We start from the raw sequence: 14094 nt of genomic DNA, 5'->3' as shown, positions 1-14094 counted from the left end.
TAATGAACTTTCACCTGACATCAGTTAATACTATACAAGCTGTGTTGTGTTTGTGGTCACTGTGATTTTTAAACACTGATGATGTAAAAACTAAATGAATGGATAAAAAAACAGGCTTTCAGCCTGAACAGACATTAGCACCAGACACCCATCACCAAAAATATAAATCCAGAGAATATTTGTCAACCTAACATGTTGCCCACCAGTCAAATGTTGAAATGTGCAAACCGTTGTTATATATACTACACTGCCAGGATGAAGTTCATGCAACCTTACATTAATCCAATTTTCAAATAGACTTCCTCCTCCAGAGGGAGACAGACAGGAGTTCCCAGACTGAAATAGTCTGCATCTGGATAATGAACAATTTGATCGTGCCTTCAATTGACATCTAGTAGTAATGGATATTTTCCATATTCTGTCAATACTGAGAGTCTCATTTATGGCAACACAAGTGGAAAGATGGGGAGAAGGTAAAAGATGAACACAGCAGCTGGTAATATAGCTACAGCCTGGAAATGCTGCTGTGTTTGCTCCTTTTCCCTTTTTAACTCTGCTGTGGAGCTCTGCTGCCCCCTGCAGGAAGGCATGGAGCATGACAGCATATACTCTCGATGTCTTTGGGCGTGCCACATTTCACAAGCAAGTTGAAATGTTACATGCACATTTTTAACATGTTCATTTTACAGTTTGAAATTCATTGGGGATGTGATTTTTATATATATGTGTGTGTGTGTGTGTGTGTGTGTGTGTGTGTATGTATCTGTGTGTGTGTGTGTGTATATATATATGTGTGTATATACACACACACACACACACACACACACATATAAATACATATATATATATATATATATATATATATATATATATATATATATATATATATATATATATATATATATAGTCATCTGTGTACCTGTGGTGATGATGTCACTGAAGACATCTGTACCTGCAGGACGCCATGTCCTCTCTAACAGCAGCCTTTCTATAACACGTGCTGGTGTGATGATGTCTACTCATGGACACTATTATTTCATGTTGCCAACAGTACAAACTAACCTGTCCCTTTACATCCCTTCACTAAAATAAAAGATTACACTGATTTACATGTTGCTTTTTGGCAAAAGTGCAAATGAAAATATTTGGGAAGAAAATTATGCACTGTATCTCTCTCCCCCCCACCAATACATCCCCCCACCCCACCACCCTTTCACACACACACACACACACTCATTTTTGGACTAGCTGTAGAGGGACGAGGCTTTGGTGTCCATAGTAACAGTGCTTAGAGTAGGACACAGGGACAGCCACCACCCTTCTGTTTCCCTGTGTGATGAGCTGGAGGGGGAGGACTCTCCATCTCCTGAAACCTTCTGTGGATGAAGAATGGGAGAAACAGAGAGTGAGGAATGAATCATTCCAAAGTTTTTCCCCTGGTCACAGGGGGTTATAGTGCCCCCCTACACATGTTACAGTGTCATTTGATTCACTGTTGATATCCCAAATATTGACTAATGTATGTTTGAAAGATCTGAAGAGAAAAGTGTTTGCTAGGAACTTTAGTGCAATTTAGGAAGATTCTTGGTAGTGAGATGAAATACTTCTAGCCCTTTTCTACTGCAGAATCCTAACAAAATGCAAAGTGTATTCATGCTTTGGGGACAAGTTGCTGGAACTAAATTTGGGCACTGCTCAGGAGGTAATACTAAATCTAAGTTCCAGGTACTTCCAGGTGTGTGCAGCAGTGCTCCAGTAAATAGTAGCCACCATTTTACTACTGCATCTGTATTGACCAGGACGATCAATAATTTAAGAAAGCAGAGCAGTGGGAACGCTTGTTGGACAGTAAGTAAGACAAGTAAAATAAATACCGACTGTACCTGATAATCTGCACCAGTTCCAAGAAGACTTCATCCACGTTGTAGCGGTTCTTGGCCGAAGCCTCCATGTAGTGGATCCTGTTCTCTCTGGCGAACGCCTGAGCATCCTCCCTAGAGATCTGCAGAAAAAATAAAAAATGTCAAGGTAGTACACAGTCATATCATTCTTTTCATCCTGTACAGCTGTGCTCTCGTTCTCAAACAAACAAACACATTGGGAGGATGGGATCAAGTATCTACATCCATCTTTGTCGTCTGCGGATCAAGCATCTTAAACTTGCTAATGAATGTGCTCTACCAACAGTATAAACACTTTACACACCAGCAGAGGTGCTAAATGTCACACTCAGCCCTTGGCCAGATGTGAAAATGGATACTACATAAGCAGATTTTTAACTTTTACTATTTCAATGATATCAATATTAATGAATAGAATAGAAAATAGAAATGTGTCTGGGACTGGGTTTGATTCCTTCAACGAAAAGAAAAATTACTAAACATAACAGATTGCTGTTTGCTTCCATGGTTGCAGCAGTTTAATTTACAAGTAAATGGATTCATGCAGTTAATCTGAAGAGCATCGATGTGAGACAAGTGTGTGTGTGACCTTCACATTTAACTGAATAACTTTGGCAATTTCTATTGTTATGATTCAACCTTTTCTTTTCACACATTTGAGATGTAAAGCAAGTCTGGGCTGGTGGACCATTCTGAGCTGCAGTGGGTGGAATATGTTTTTTAGGATTCTGCCATATGAATTGTGTGTTAGATGTCCAGTTCGATCTATCCAAAGCTGCTATGTTGCTTAACTCATTTACACAAACGCAGGGTCTCACAGATCCATGGAGAAAACTAAATTAGTATTTCAGTCAGTCAGTATTTGTTTTTCTCTTTTCAGCACATCATAGCTATTCCAGATTGGACTACTTCTTCATTGACAATATGTTTTTTCACTAGTCACTAATATGCAATATCGCAGCATTGTTATTTCTGAACAAAGTCCAATCCAACTCAGCTTCAAATTTCTGAACAGCATTTAGCCCAAATTGTCCTGGTGATTAAAAGCGACTGCTTCTGTCACGTTCTCTTTATTCAAACCATTGCCAGCTCAGAAATTTTAAAAAGCACCGTTTGGCAACTGTTCTCAGCTTATATAAGAGACTAAGAGGGATTTACAGCAGTTCTTTGAATTTGGAGAAAATGCATCTAAATTATTTTCACATCAACTAAGCCAGATTTCATCTGAGTAACACAAATCTTTACAGGCTCAACCAAATCAAGTCGCCAACTACAATGTAATTCAAGAAATTTTGCTCAAATGTATATTTTCCCTCAGAAAATTCTGTTCAACCAGAGAAAGCGACTATCATTTATCAGTTAACTAGATCTTCCAAAACTAAATCCAGTTGTTGAGGCTTTACTTGATAAACATATTACAGCTCTTAAAATCCAGTTCAAACTCTACAGAACAGGAACTTAGGCTCCAGGACTAGAGGGGTTTCCTGCAGAATTTGATACATTTTTTCAACCAAGTTAGTGCCAAACTTAGAAGTTAGGTTTGAAGAGGTACTCAAAATTGGAAAACTACCACTGGCATTAACCCAAACAACAATTTCATGCCTACTGAAGAAGAGTAAAGATCCCCTAGATTGAGCATCATGTGGACCTGTTGTTGGACCTTGGATGAAAAAAGGTCAAATTCTTTTGACCTTGGCTCTGTAGTGCTTATCTCTGCACCCCACTATATTCCAAGAACCAGGAACAATGGTACATGAAGGTGTTAGTTACCACTCTTTGTTGTTCCAGATCTGCCTTGTTTCCAACCAATACCATGGGGAAGTCGTCTCGGTCCTTCACCCTCAGGATCTGAGTGTGGAACTTCTGGACCTCATGGTAGCTGTTGGGAGGACAGAGTGAAAGACTTAGCAGTCAAAATGTCAACAAGCCTGGATTGATATGGATTCTGACTTACAAGACGGAATGAACTGTGTACAAGAAATGGACAAAATAATGACCAATCAAGTCAAGTCCTCTCTTCCCTTTTCTTAAAGCAGCTACGCTACTCTTATAACAGTACCTTTCACACAGATGTCCTTTAAAGAAGAGAGGGAGGATGACTCAAAACAATTCCACGGTAACTAGGATGTTATCATGCTCTCACAATGTGCGAGTGAAAATAAGCGGAAACACTGGAGTGTTAAAGTACCCATGTTGCAGAATATATGACATTTAATGATATTTGAAACATTAAAACATATTACATGATTAACTGCAGAACTCACTTTGCTGAAAATTGTTTACAGCTGCTTTTTGAGAGTTTTCAGTAAGGTTCCCTTTTTCATAGCAAGTTTATAATGATTACTTAAGAATCTTATGCATATTCAATGAGGAGAACCTCGCCGATCATGCACCCAACATCACTGGCAGTCTGACCATGTTCACTAGTAACATCTAATAGTTTAACAGTAATTGAAAGTGTGGAAACATTGTGGAACACAATGTAGAACAACACAGCAGTGACAATGCAGGAACACACAGAAAATTAGATGCACAAATGAAGAACAGGGCCCTGTACTTCAAATGTTGCTTGACTAATTCAGGCTAACATGCTATTATCAGGCTAACATAATCCTGTTAATTCTCACCTGGCTAATTTGGTTCTTGGAAGGCAGTTTGTTAATTGATTTCTTCATCCTGGATTGAGTTATTTTAATAACAAAGGCAAAATGAGTAAAGAGTTGAAACCATGATCAGCATTCATATGATTGGCTGAGTGCTGATCATGTGATTGCAGTTACATGAGGTAGGTGTGGTGTGTTGGGAACCCTCCCAGCATGCACTGGGGCAATAGATCAATGGACATAAGTCTTATTTTCTCTATGTTTCTGCACTGTTACCACTTTTATTTTGTTTTACACTGTGCTTCACAATGTTTCCACACTTTGATCACTGTTAAACAATCACATATTACCAGTGGATGTACTGCGAGTGATGTTGCTATGAAAATGAAACCTTAAAACATCTCAAATAGCAATTTTAAAGGTGCAGTGTCTAGAATTTAGTGGCACTAGCAGAGCAGACTTGTCAGAAATTGAATATAATATTAATATTACATTTTCATTAGTGTATAATCACCTGAAAATAAGAATCGTTGTGCTTTCATTACCTTAGAATGAGCCCTTTATATCTACACAGGGAGCGGGTCCTCTTCCACAGAGCCCGCCATGCTGCACCGCCATGTTTCTACAGTAGCCCAGAACGGACAAACCAAACACTGGCTCTAGAGAGGGCCTTTCACGTTTTTTTACTAGTTTTGAGGCCACCGTAGGTTCTGCTACCAGCCTTGCAGGGGAGGGGTAGTCAGTTGCAATCTGCGACCTCACCACTAGATGCCACTAAATCCTACACACTGGTCCTTTAACTGCTTAAACATACTTCAGCAAAGTGAGTTTTGGAGTTTAACATTTAATAAGTTTTAGTGTTCAAATGACAAATTCCCATTGAAATGTCAAATTAAATGCCATATGTTCTGGCTCTGTTGGTTTTTTAACTCAGAATCTTTTAGCTGAAATTTGGAGTGGTTCTTTTTTAGTGCACAAACTTTTATTTTGTTGTTTATTTTATCCTGTGTAAATAAAGATAACTCTTCATTATAAAAATTAAATTATGATAATTACACCAACAGATCATGATGATTGTCAATAACCAACATGTTCTCATCTAAAATCATAATTATATCAATTGTCTTTCATGATAAATCTGAAAAAGTGAGAGATTTGTATCTAAAACTGAGTTTATGGTTAACCCTAATATGTCTTGGTCATGATCCACCTAACTGTCAATAAGCTGCACTTTAGCAGGTTTGGGCTTAAGGACTTGTTGCTTTGACAACAGCTCTGGATGGATCATAAGCAGCTTCGAAGAAACAAGAAAATCCAGACTCATGTCAACCATCTGTATCGATTGTACATAATAGTGTGTCCACTCCCTGTACATGTATCGGAATGACAGTACATAGTGAGTTCTCATGTCAGTCTCACCACCGCTCTCACCACCACTTATTGCACTTCCTCTTAACAGGAAGACTGACGCTCTGAGAGATTTCATCACATCAGTTACACTGATGACGAACCGTTTATTAATTCATCTGAGGCACACATTAAGCTAAAAGCAAAGTAGGTGAAAGAGACACAACACACACACACTTTCCATTACCTGCCCCGGTCGTTGAGTGCGAACACCAGTAGGAAGCCCTCTCCTGAGCGCATGTACTGCTCCCTCATCGCCCCAAACTCCTCCTGACCTGCTGTATCCAAGACTATACACACACACGCACACACACACACACACACACATGCCTGTCATATACTGTATTCACGTGTTGCCTTGCATGCCACAACCAACCTTTAACAGACAAAGCTGGAGGTAAAGGAATGGTGGTTTCTATTCTCCAGGGCATTAGATGAAGGTTGATTAAAAGGGAATAAAAATCAACACAATGCCAATGATGCTGAGGAGAATGATGAATATACTTGGAAGTATCTGGAAACTACATCAGAGCTTGCTGCGTGTTATATGATGCATGTTAGGAAGCTAAGTATTCTATGAGTGGGTAGGACTCACTGGTTCATTTACAATCATTTCTAAGAGTTGAGTTGCTTTTCAGACCCTGACGCTTTGTTTGTTTTCCCGTATGCTGATAACCAGCTGACAGCTATGGGATTCCAGTAATCTCAAATTATCAATGTCAGGTTTTGCAAAGCCAGCTAATTCAAACATATACTGACTGTGCTGAAATGGGAAAGACCCCTGAGCACAGCAAACCCTAGCCCCAGTTTGTTTGTCTCGTGTTTTATCATTAGTTTGAGTCACAGAGCTTAGCATCTCTAAAGACCTTTAAAAGACCTAGAAGGTAGCTTAACAACACTTTTCCACAATCCTCAAAAACTCTTCTAACAGTCTGGATGGAGAACTATTCTGTCCATGGCATGATCAAAAAGATTTTTGCCAGAAATGATATATGTCCTTATTCATTTTGTAAAACAAAATACATATAAGTGCATAATTGAGTATGAAAATAATAAATAATGGAAAGAAGCATTGATGTAGAAAAAAATAAATGAATAACTTTTTCGGTTTCTTTCATGTCCTACAAATCAGGCGATGAAATAAGTAATATCTGTAATTTTTTGTACAGCAGAAGGAATATTTTCTAATCTAGATGGTTACAAAAGTCTTTAAGGATTCTGGAAACCACCAGGGATCACCAGGGATTTAACTTTCAGAAAAACAAACGCTTAGCTCTGTGAACCAAATGTAACAGCACATGAGAGGTACAAATTGGAGCTGAGGAAGCCCATGTTCCTGTTGAGGACTCTGACAGAACCCGTCACGAGACAGAGAAACGATGTGTCATGATATGCTGGTCCCACCCTTTACACCACCCACAGCACACAGGTTGAATTTTGGTTAGAAAAACAGACACAGACACAATACTTCATATGTTATACAATACAGTATAACATATGACATATAAGTGATAATGACTTTCCCACTTTTTCTGTTCACCCAAGAAGCTGAAATTTCTCTAAACTATAGTTTTCACAGTAATGTTGGAGACATATAAAGAGCAGACAGACAAGGTTTTAGAAGTTTTACAGAGTTCATTTGCGTACATCTGATGATTCACATATTACTGTGTGGTGAAACTGCAGTGTGACCCAACACACTGATGCAGCAACACAAGTCCTAACAAGGGAATGAAACATCCCGAGAGCAAACACACTGCCTGTGTCATATCGTATCACTGTGCAACACACCCTCTGCTTTCAAACAAACCCTTTCACACACCCTGAAGTAACTCTGACAAACAGTTATTTTATGAATTCATGTCCAGTGTGAGTGAGACTTACTGTCCAGCCGGGTCTCCTTCCCATCCACATTACAGATCTTGGTGTAGGAGTCTTCGATGGTGGGGTCATAGTCTGACACAAAGTAGGACTGTGAGACACACTGAGTGTTAATAACAGGCTACTGCTGTGGGTACAGTTTATACTGCAGCTGCTGGCTACTATTGATTGACAATAGCCTCAATACATCCTACAGTAGACTGTATCTCTTAAATACAATGGTTTGTCTTGATCTTGGTCCCCAGAAGATGAATCCTACTGATGTAAGGTTAACATTTTTCTCTTGTCTCATGTACTCATCTAGCTCCATCATCAGGTCATTTTTTTTGCACAATACTTTGTTTATGACCCAATACTTGCAAAAAAATGACATTCCCATCAGCCTCAGCTGTAGTGTTTTATGCTAATTAGCAAATGTTGCATGTCATTGTGAGCATGATAGAATGCTGATTTCAAGTCTGTCTTAAAACAACAGTCAGGAGCCCAAATGAACATTCAAACATGTTTTTATGCTGTAATCATTCCTCCTGTTCATACTGACCATTAGAAGATCCCTTCATAATGCACTTACAATGGAAGTGATGGAGGACAAAATCCACAGTCCTCCTTCTGTGCAAAAATGTATTTAAAAGTTCATCTGAAGCTAATATGAAGCTTCATCGTCCAAATGAGTCAAATCAAGTAGATATCTTTCACTCTTTTTGTTACTATACTTCCACCACAGCTCAACGGGGAAACACTGTCTGAGGAAACACAAAGAGGGAATTTGATGCTAAAAAGACTGTAAATGTGGCAGATATCCACTTGATATGACTAAGGGCGTGTGTCCACAGCGTTCTTCTCTGGCCGAGCGCTTGGAGAGAAAAAAAGAAGAAGAGAGAAAAAAAACACTGCGCATGGGTTGTATTTCTATGACAACAATATCTTGACAATTTCTATGACAATGTATCACAACTCTAACTGCCATTGTATGATAGACTAGCAGAGGAAGCAGAGGAAGCAATCTGACAACCGTAGAGCAATGATCATCTAATATGACTGGTGACCTGAAAAGGAGCAAGAGTGACGACTCCAGTGCTTTTCTGAAAAGTTCAGAGATTTTCAACTAGCAGCGCACGGAGCTGCCACACAGAAAAGTCAGAGCACTCCGACAAAAGCGCTGGGTGCAGCACTTTTTCTCTAGGCGACCTATGCTCTCTCCTCTTTGGGAACAATTGAAAAAAGAAGCTTCATATGAGATTCAGATCAACTTTAAATGCATTTTTGCACTAAATGACTGTGTGGACACACTGTGGATTTTGTCCTCCATCACTTACATTGAAGCACATTTAAAGGGGATCTTTTAATAGCCAGTATGAACAGGAGGAATGATTACAGTGAGGAAAACCTCTTTCACTGTTCATATGGACACCTGACTGTTGTTTTAAAACAGACTTGAAAAATTGTGAACATGTCCTTTAATGTTAATCTACATCCACCAACCACCACAGACAGGAGCTAACAGTGAGATTCTGAAGCAATGGCTGCCTGCAACATAAAGTATGTAAGATTTTTAATCAATTAGAAAAATATAAAAATGAAACGGTCCTTTGAGTGATCAGTGATGGTTACCTGAGTTAAATGGTCACATTTAGAACTAAATGCAGCACTGCTACTGGTTGCCCGATCTCAAATATGGCCACAATAATGTGTAACATATCAAACCTCCAAATTCAAGCACGGTTTTTTCATGTGTAACCCGCTTACTATAAATCACTTTGCATTAGTGGCAACATTTTCTACACCATACAATAGTGTTTTGAATGTGTTTTATTGCCTTCCAGGGTGCCACTTTGTTTTTGTCCTTTCAGTTTCTAATGCTTTGACTTGCTTGTTGCTGGAACAGATCAATGTCTGGTTCTGTCTTGTTCACTGTGTTTGGGCAATGCGACCAGCCAATCATAGCCAGACATGAAGGAAAACAGTGTGATATTTTGTTTTACATTCAAGTGCAACTCAATAACACTTGCATGCTTTGACTTGTGGTTTACAGCATATTTCAACCACAAGTGTACAATGGTTTATATTTGTGTTGCTTACTGAACGTTTGCTGCTCTTGTTTTCTTTGTTTTGTTTCACTGCAAATATATTTTATTTTGTTATTTTAACATGTTTGATATAAAAAAATTCTGTAGTTCATCATAATGAACATTGTGTCAGTGTTTATTTTTGTCAAAACTGTTATTGTGTTTATACAAATGTATTAACATGCAGCATCAGTTAAATGAAATAAAAGCAGACATGATGTTACTCTGATGGACGACCTTCTGCAAGCAACTCTCAAGACTGCAAGCTGATTTTCATAATGTACAGTAATGACTGGAAAAACACACCGAAACATCTAATTGACTCATGTGTAGTCTGGAAAATTTGAGGTATACATGATTGGTTCCACATTGTAATAAGGCACCCTAATGGTTTATAAGTTGTTTCTAATGGCTTTATAAATTACTTACAAATGCTTTATACATCAGTTACTTGAGTTGCCGCCAGGTTGTGAAAATCCTCCTCCAGCATAACATTTGCTTTGGCTTTTTAGATCTTTGGTCCAATGGCCCATTTGACCACCAACCTTCTGAAAAAGGGCTGCAAAGATTCTGGGCCTAAATGTATTTATTTACAACCTATTTACATGTAAGATTAAAGACTGGGAAGTGACTAAGTACATTTACTCAAGTACTGTACTTTGAGGTACTTGTACTTTACTTGAGTATTTCCATGTGATGCTCCTTTATGCTTCCACTCCACTACATTTCAGAGGGAAATATTGTACTTTCTACTGCACTACATTTATTTGACAGCTTTAGTTACTTTTCAGATGAAGATTTGACACAATGGATAATATAACAAGCTTTTAAAATACAACACATTGTTAAAGATGAAACCAGTGGTTTCCAACCTTTTTGGCTTTTGACGCTTTATAAAAAGCAGTGTGTAGTCGGGGTCACATTTCACATGTCTATGAATTGTTAACAGCTCCAACAAATAGTGATTTTTCCCTCTAAACTTCTCACATGCTTTCATTTCAATAAATGTTCAAATGATCCAATATTTCACCAAAAACCAAAGATTAGAGAAAAAGTCCAAAACTGAAAACAGATTTGTGTATCAGAACTTTGTTTTTTCTTCTTTCCTCTCCCATTAATCATCTCACGACCCCTCAGATTTATCTGCTGACCCTTTGGAGGGGCCTGACCCCTAGGTTGGGAACCACTGGACTAAACTAGCTAACTGTATATAAAGTAGTTGAAAGTAGCTCCACCTCCAGCAGCTACAACAGTAACATGCTGCTCTAACACGGATGCTTCACTATTAATAATTTAATGATGTCATATATAATAATATATCAGTCAGAGGGGAAAAACCACTACTTTTACTGCAATACTTTAACTACATCAAGCTCATAATACACATGTACTTTTACTGTAGTAGGATTTTTCAAGCAGGACTTTTACTTGTAGTGTAGTATTTTTACATTGTTGTATTGGTACTTTTACTGAGGTAAAGGAACTAATTACTTCCTCCATCGCTAATTGATCATTCTTATTGTGAGAACTCTAACTCCAGTTACAACCTGAGAAACTGTGACACTGACTATTAATGGCACATCAGCCAGAGATTCTTCATATCCTGGCAGCCCAAAAGATTTGTCTAATTAGGCTAATAGCCAATAGCTGATCTATAAAGCGTTGGTTAGTGGTTTATTAACCAATAAAGTCAATGGTTCCAACCTTTATAACAGTGCACTTACTCCCACCACCGACCTGACGTTATGGAAATAATCTACATTATGCATTACAGCCTGTGCAGTACCACATGTATGATAGAGTACCACACATATGTGCAACATGTATGTAGCCTACTGTAGCCTCAACTACATGCTCCATGTCTAAGTTATAACACAGTAGGTAGATGATGTAGAAAGTCGGTACCTGAATGAACTGGATGGTCAGGGCGCTCTTCCCCACCCCTCCTCCTCCCACAACCACCAGTTTGAATCTTTCCTCTTCTCCACTCATGCTGGTTTTCAACTGGGATTTGTCCGGATCAGAAACCTTCCAGGGCCACAATCAGAGTCCCGTCGTTCACCAGCAGCTTAAAGCCAATAACCCAAACCAAGACCGAAAGCCAAATGAAAGTAACTTCTCGAGAATCCGCCTGTCACGTAATGTTAGCAGAAGACACCAGCATGGAAGACTTTATCGGAGCAGCTTCGAACTAAGACTTGTCAATATGAAGCTCATTTTTTACAACGAGGATTTTTAACGCGCCACACCTGAGATCCGAAGTACCGCCGGAGTTCCACTGTACATCCGCCAAAACATCAACTAACTGAATAACACCGTCGTTGGGTTTAGTTTTCGGTTTGAAGCCGGTGCCCTGAACTGTGTTCCTTGCTTTCTTCTTTTCTTTTCTTTCTACTCTTTTCTTCTCGGCCTCCAGGAAGATTTTGAGGGCGGAACTGCTTCCTCTTTTCTCTTTCCTCGACAAACTAAAGCCTCTCACACACAATGTTCCCACACGTCAACATGCAGTCCACACCGACACACACACACCGACACATATAGAGCATATATAGAGACCACACACACGTCAGCTGTCCTCCCATTAAAACAGAAAACTAACCAGAACAAATTCCACTTTCATGTGTCAGTTTCCTTATTTGGGCATTTGGTGTACCCATGACATCATTTTAACGTACAGGCTCGCGCAGGATGTAAAAGCAGCGCGAGGTCCGAACTTTACTTTGTTCTTCAACAAAAGTTGCCTCGTGTCTATAAGTTGGCTGCATACTTTCATTAGCTCCAGGGGTTCAGCTGGAATAATAACATATATGTAACTTCACAGCACAGCACATTGTTTGATAAGGAATCAACGTCTTTATTGTCAACTTGATAAATTACTACTTTCATTGTTTTACGTTATCTTTGTCCCTCCAGAGCACCACGCTATTGTATTTGAATCCAAATGTAGAATATCCTACCTGCTCTGAAAATCTGCGCCCCCAGGGCAACACACCGCACCTTCCTATCTGGACCTGTGCCAGAAAGCTTCTTTCCAACAGTCATAGTTACCGTGTAGTCTGCTTTTATCGGCCTACGTAACTGCCATTATCATTACAATATGCTTCATGAAATCCACATTTATACTTTCTCATGCACAATGATCAGAATGACCAGAATGAAGTGAACAATTGTAACTAATATTGAAACTTTATTGCAATGTACCAAGTATTTTGATGAAATTAATAGGTTGTTTTGTCTTATGTTCTTTTCATGATCTTATGACTGATAATAAAAATAAACTATATTGTAGTCACGGCCTTTATAGAAATGATTACCAAACTTCAAATCTAACATTGTCACTGACAATTTGGTTAAGTACAGATTAATGTTTAATCTTTACATACCGCTCAGGTCAAATTTGACCTGTTTTTACATCTTTGAGCAGTAACAACACCCTCAACACCATTCTTGTAGCCACTTTTTCCAGAGTGACTCAGAATATACAAAATGGAAATATTTTAACTTTTGTATTGTAACTTTTGTTTTATTTTTGTGCAGCTGATATACATTTTTGTACATAGAGGCTGTTCCTGGTTAAATCGGACCCGTATTTATTAGAAAAAAGTCATTATTCAAAAATGTTGCATTCCTCACATTCAACAAAGTTCATTGACATCATAATGGCTGTTATCCTTCTCCTGTTTTAGGTAACATAGGACCATAACATAGTGAGATTGTGAATATTTTCTCTCCATTAACAAATTACAAAATATAATCAGAACCCATCATCACCCATTTATTAATGACTGATGAGGTATTTATGAATGAAAAATATATTGGTGGGCTAGAAATTTGGTATAAAGACTAATTATGAGGGATAATGTGAAGGTCCAGAATATGAACAGTAAGGGTCAACCTCCTGGTGGCCCCAGAGCAAAAGATAACTGCTGAGCCCCTAGCTGATGTTGAGGAGTTGATGTCCTACATGTAAGCTGTAAAAACTGCTGGGTTACATGAATATAATATAATAATAATATAATAGTATTTCTGAGGTATTGCTGTTTAAGAATGATTATGAAATTTGTCAATAGAAACTCAAAGAATGATCAAATCAGGAGAATTCTGATTAATCAATTGAATATGGCCTGAATAAGAAATGAAGTATTGTATAAAATTTTTTTTTTTTAAAAAAAAGCATCTGTTCCATTGTATTTGTATTAAAAAAAGATCAAATGTTTTTCATGATTGAACAGAGAT

The 14094-nt window shown here is 38.4% G+C and overlaps 1 protein-coding gene across 1 annotated transcript; it reads right to left on the bottom strand.

Annotated features, from left to right (window-relative positions):
- Positions 1 to 909: 909 nt before the first annotated feature.
- On the bottom strand, positions 910 to 12483 carry rras (RAS related). The gene is made up of 6 exons (XM_042394191.1): positions 11764 to 12483; positions 7796 to 7883; positions 6099 to 6201; positions 3672 to 3780; positions 1884 to 2002; positions 910 to 1376 (listed from the first exon to the last, which is right to left on the bottom strand). The coding sequence occupies exons 1-6, from the start codon at positions 11848 to 11850 to the stop codon at positions 1289 to 1291; spliced, it is 594 nt and encodes a 197-aa protein (XP_042250125.1). The 5' UTR covers positions 11851 to 12483; the 3' UTR covers positions 910 to 1288.
- Positions 12484 to 14094: the final 1611 nt, after the last annotated feature.

The sequence above is a fragment of the Thunnus maccoyii genome, chromosome 18 (genome assembly GCF_910596095.1).
Source record: "Thunnus maccoyii chromosome 18, fThuMac1.1, whole genome shotgun sequence".
Lineage (NCBI taxonomy): Eukaryota > Metazoa > Chordata > Actinopteri > Scombriformes > Scombridae > Thunnus > Thunnus maccoyii.
This window is presented reverse-complemented; position numbering and strand designations above follow the sequence as displayed.

Bases quoted from the DNA above. Each gene is read 5' to 3' on its own strand.
- rras (XM_042394191.1), bottom strand. From the start codon at position 11,850: ATGAGTGGAGAAGAGGAAAGATTCAAACTGGTGGTTGTGGGAGGAGGA. The intron at 7,884-11,763 runs GTACCGACTTTC...TGTGTCTCACAG, and splicing joins TGACCATCCAGTTCATTCAG to TCCTACTTTGTGTCAGACTA. The intron at 1,377-1,883 runs GTACAGTCGGTA...CTTCATCCACAG, and splicing joins GAACTGGTGCAGATTATCAG to AAGGTTTCAGGAGATGGAGA.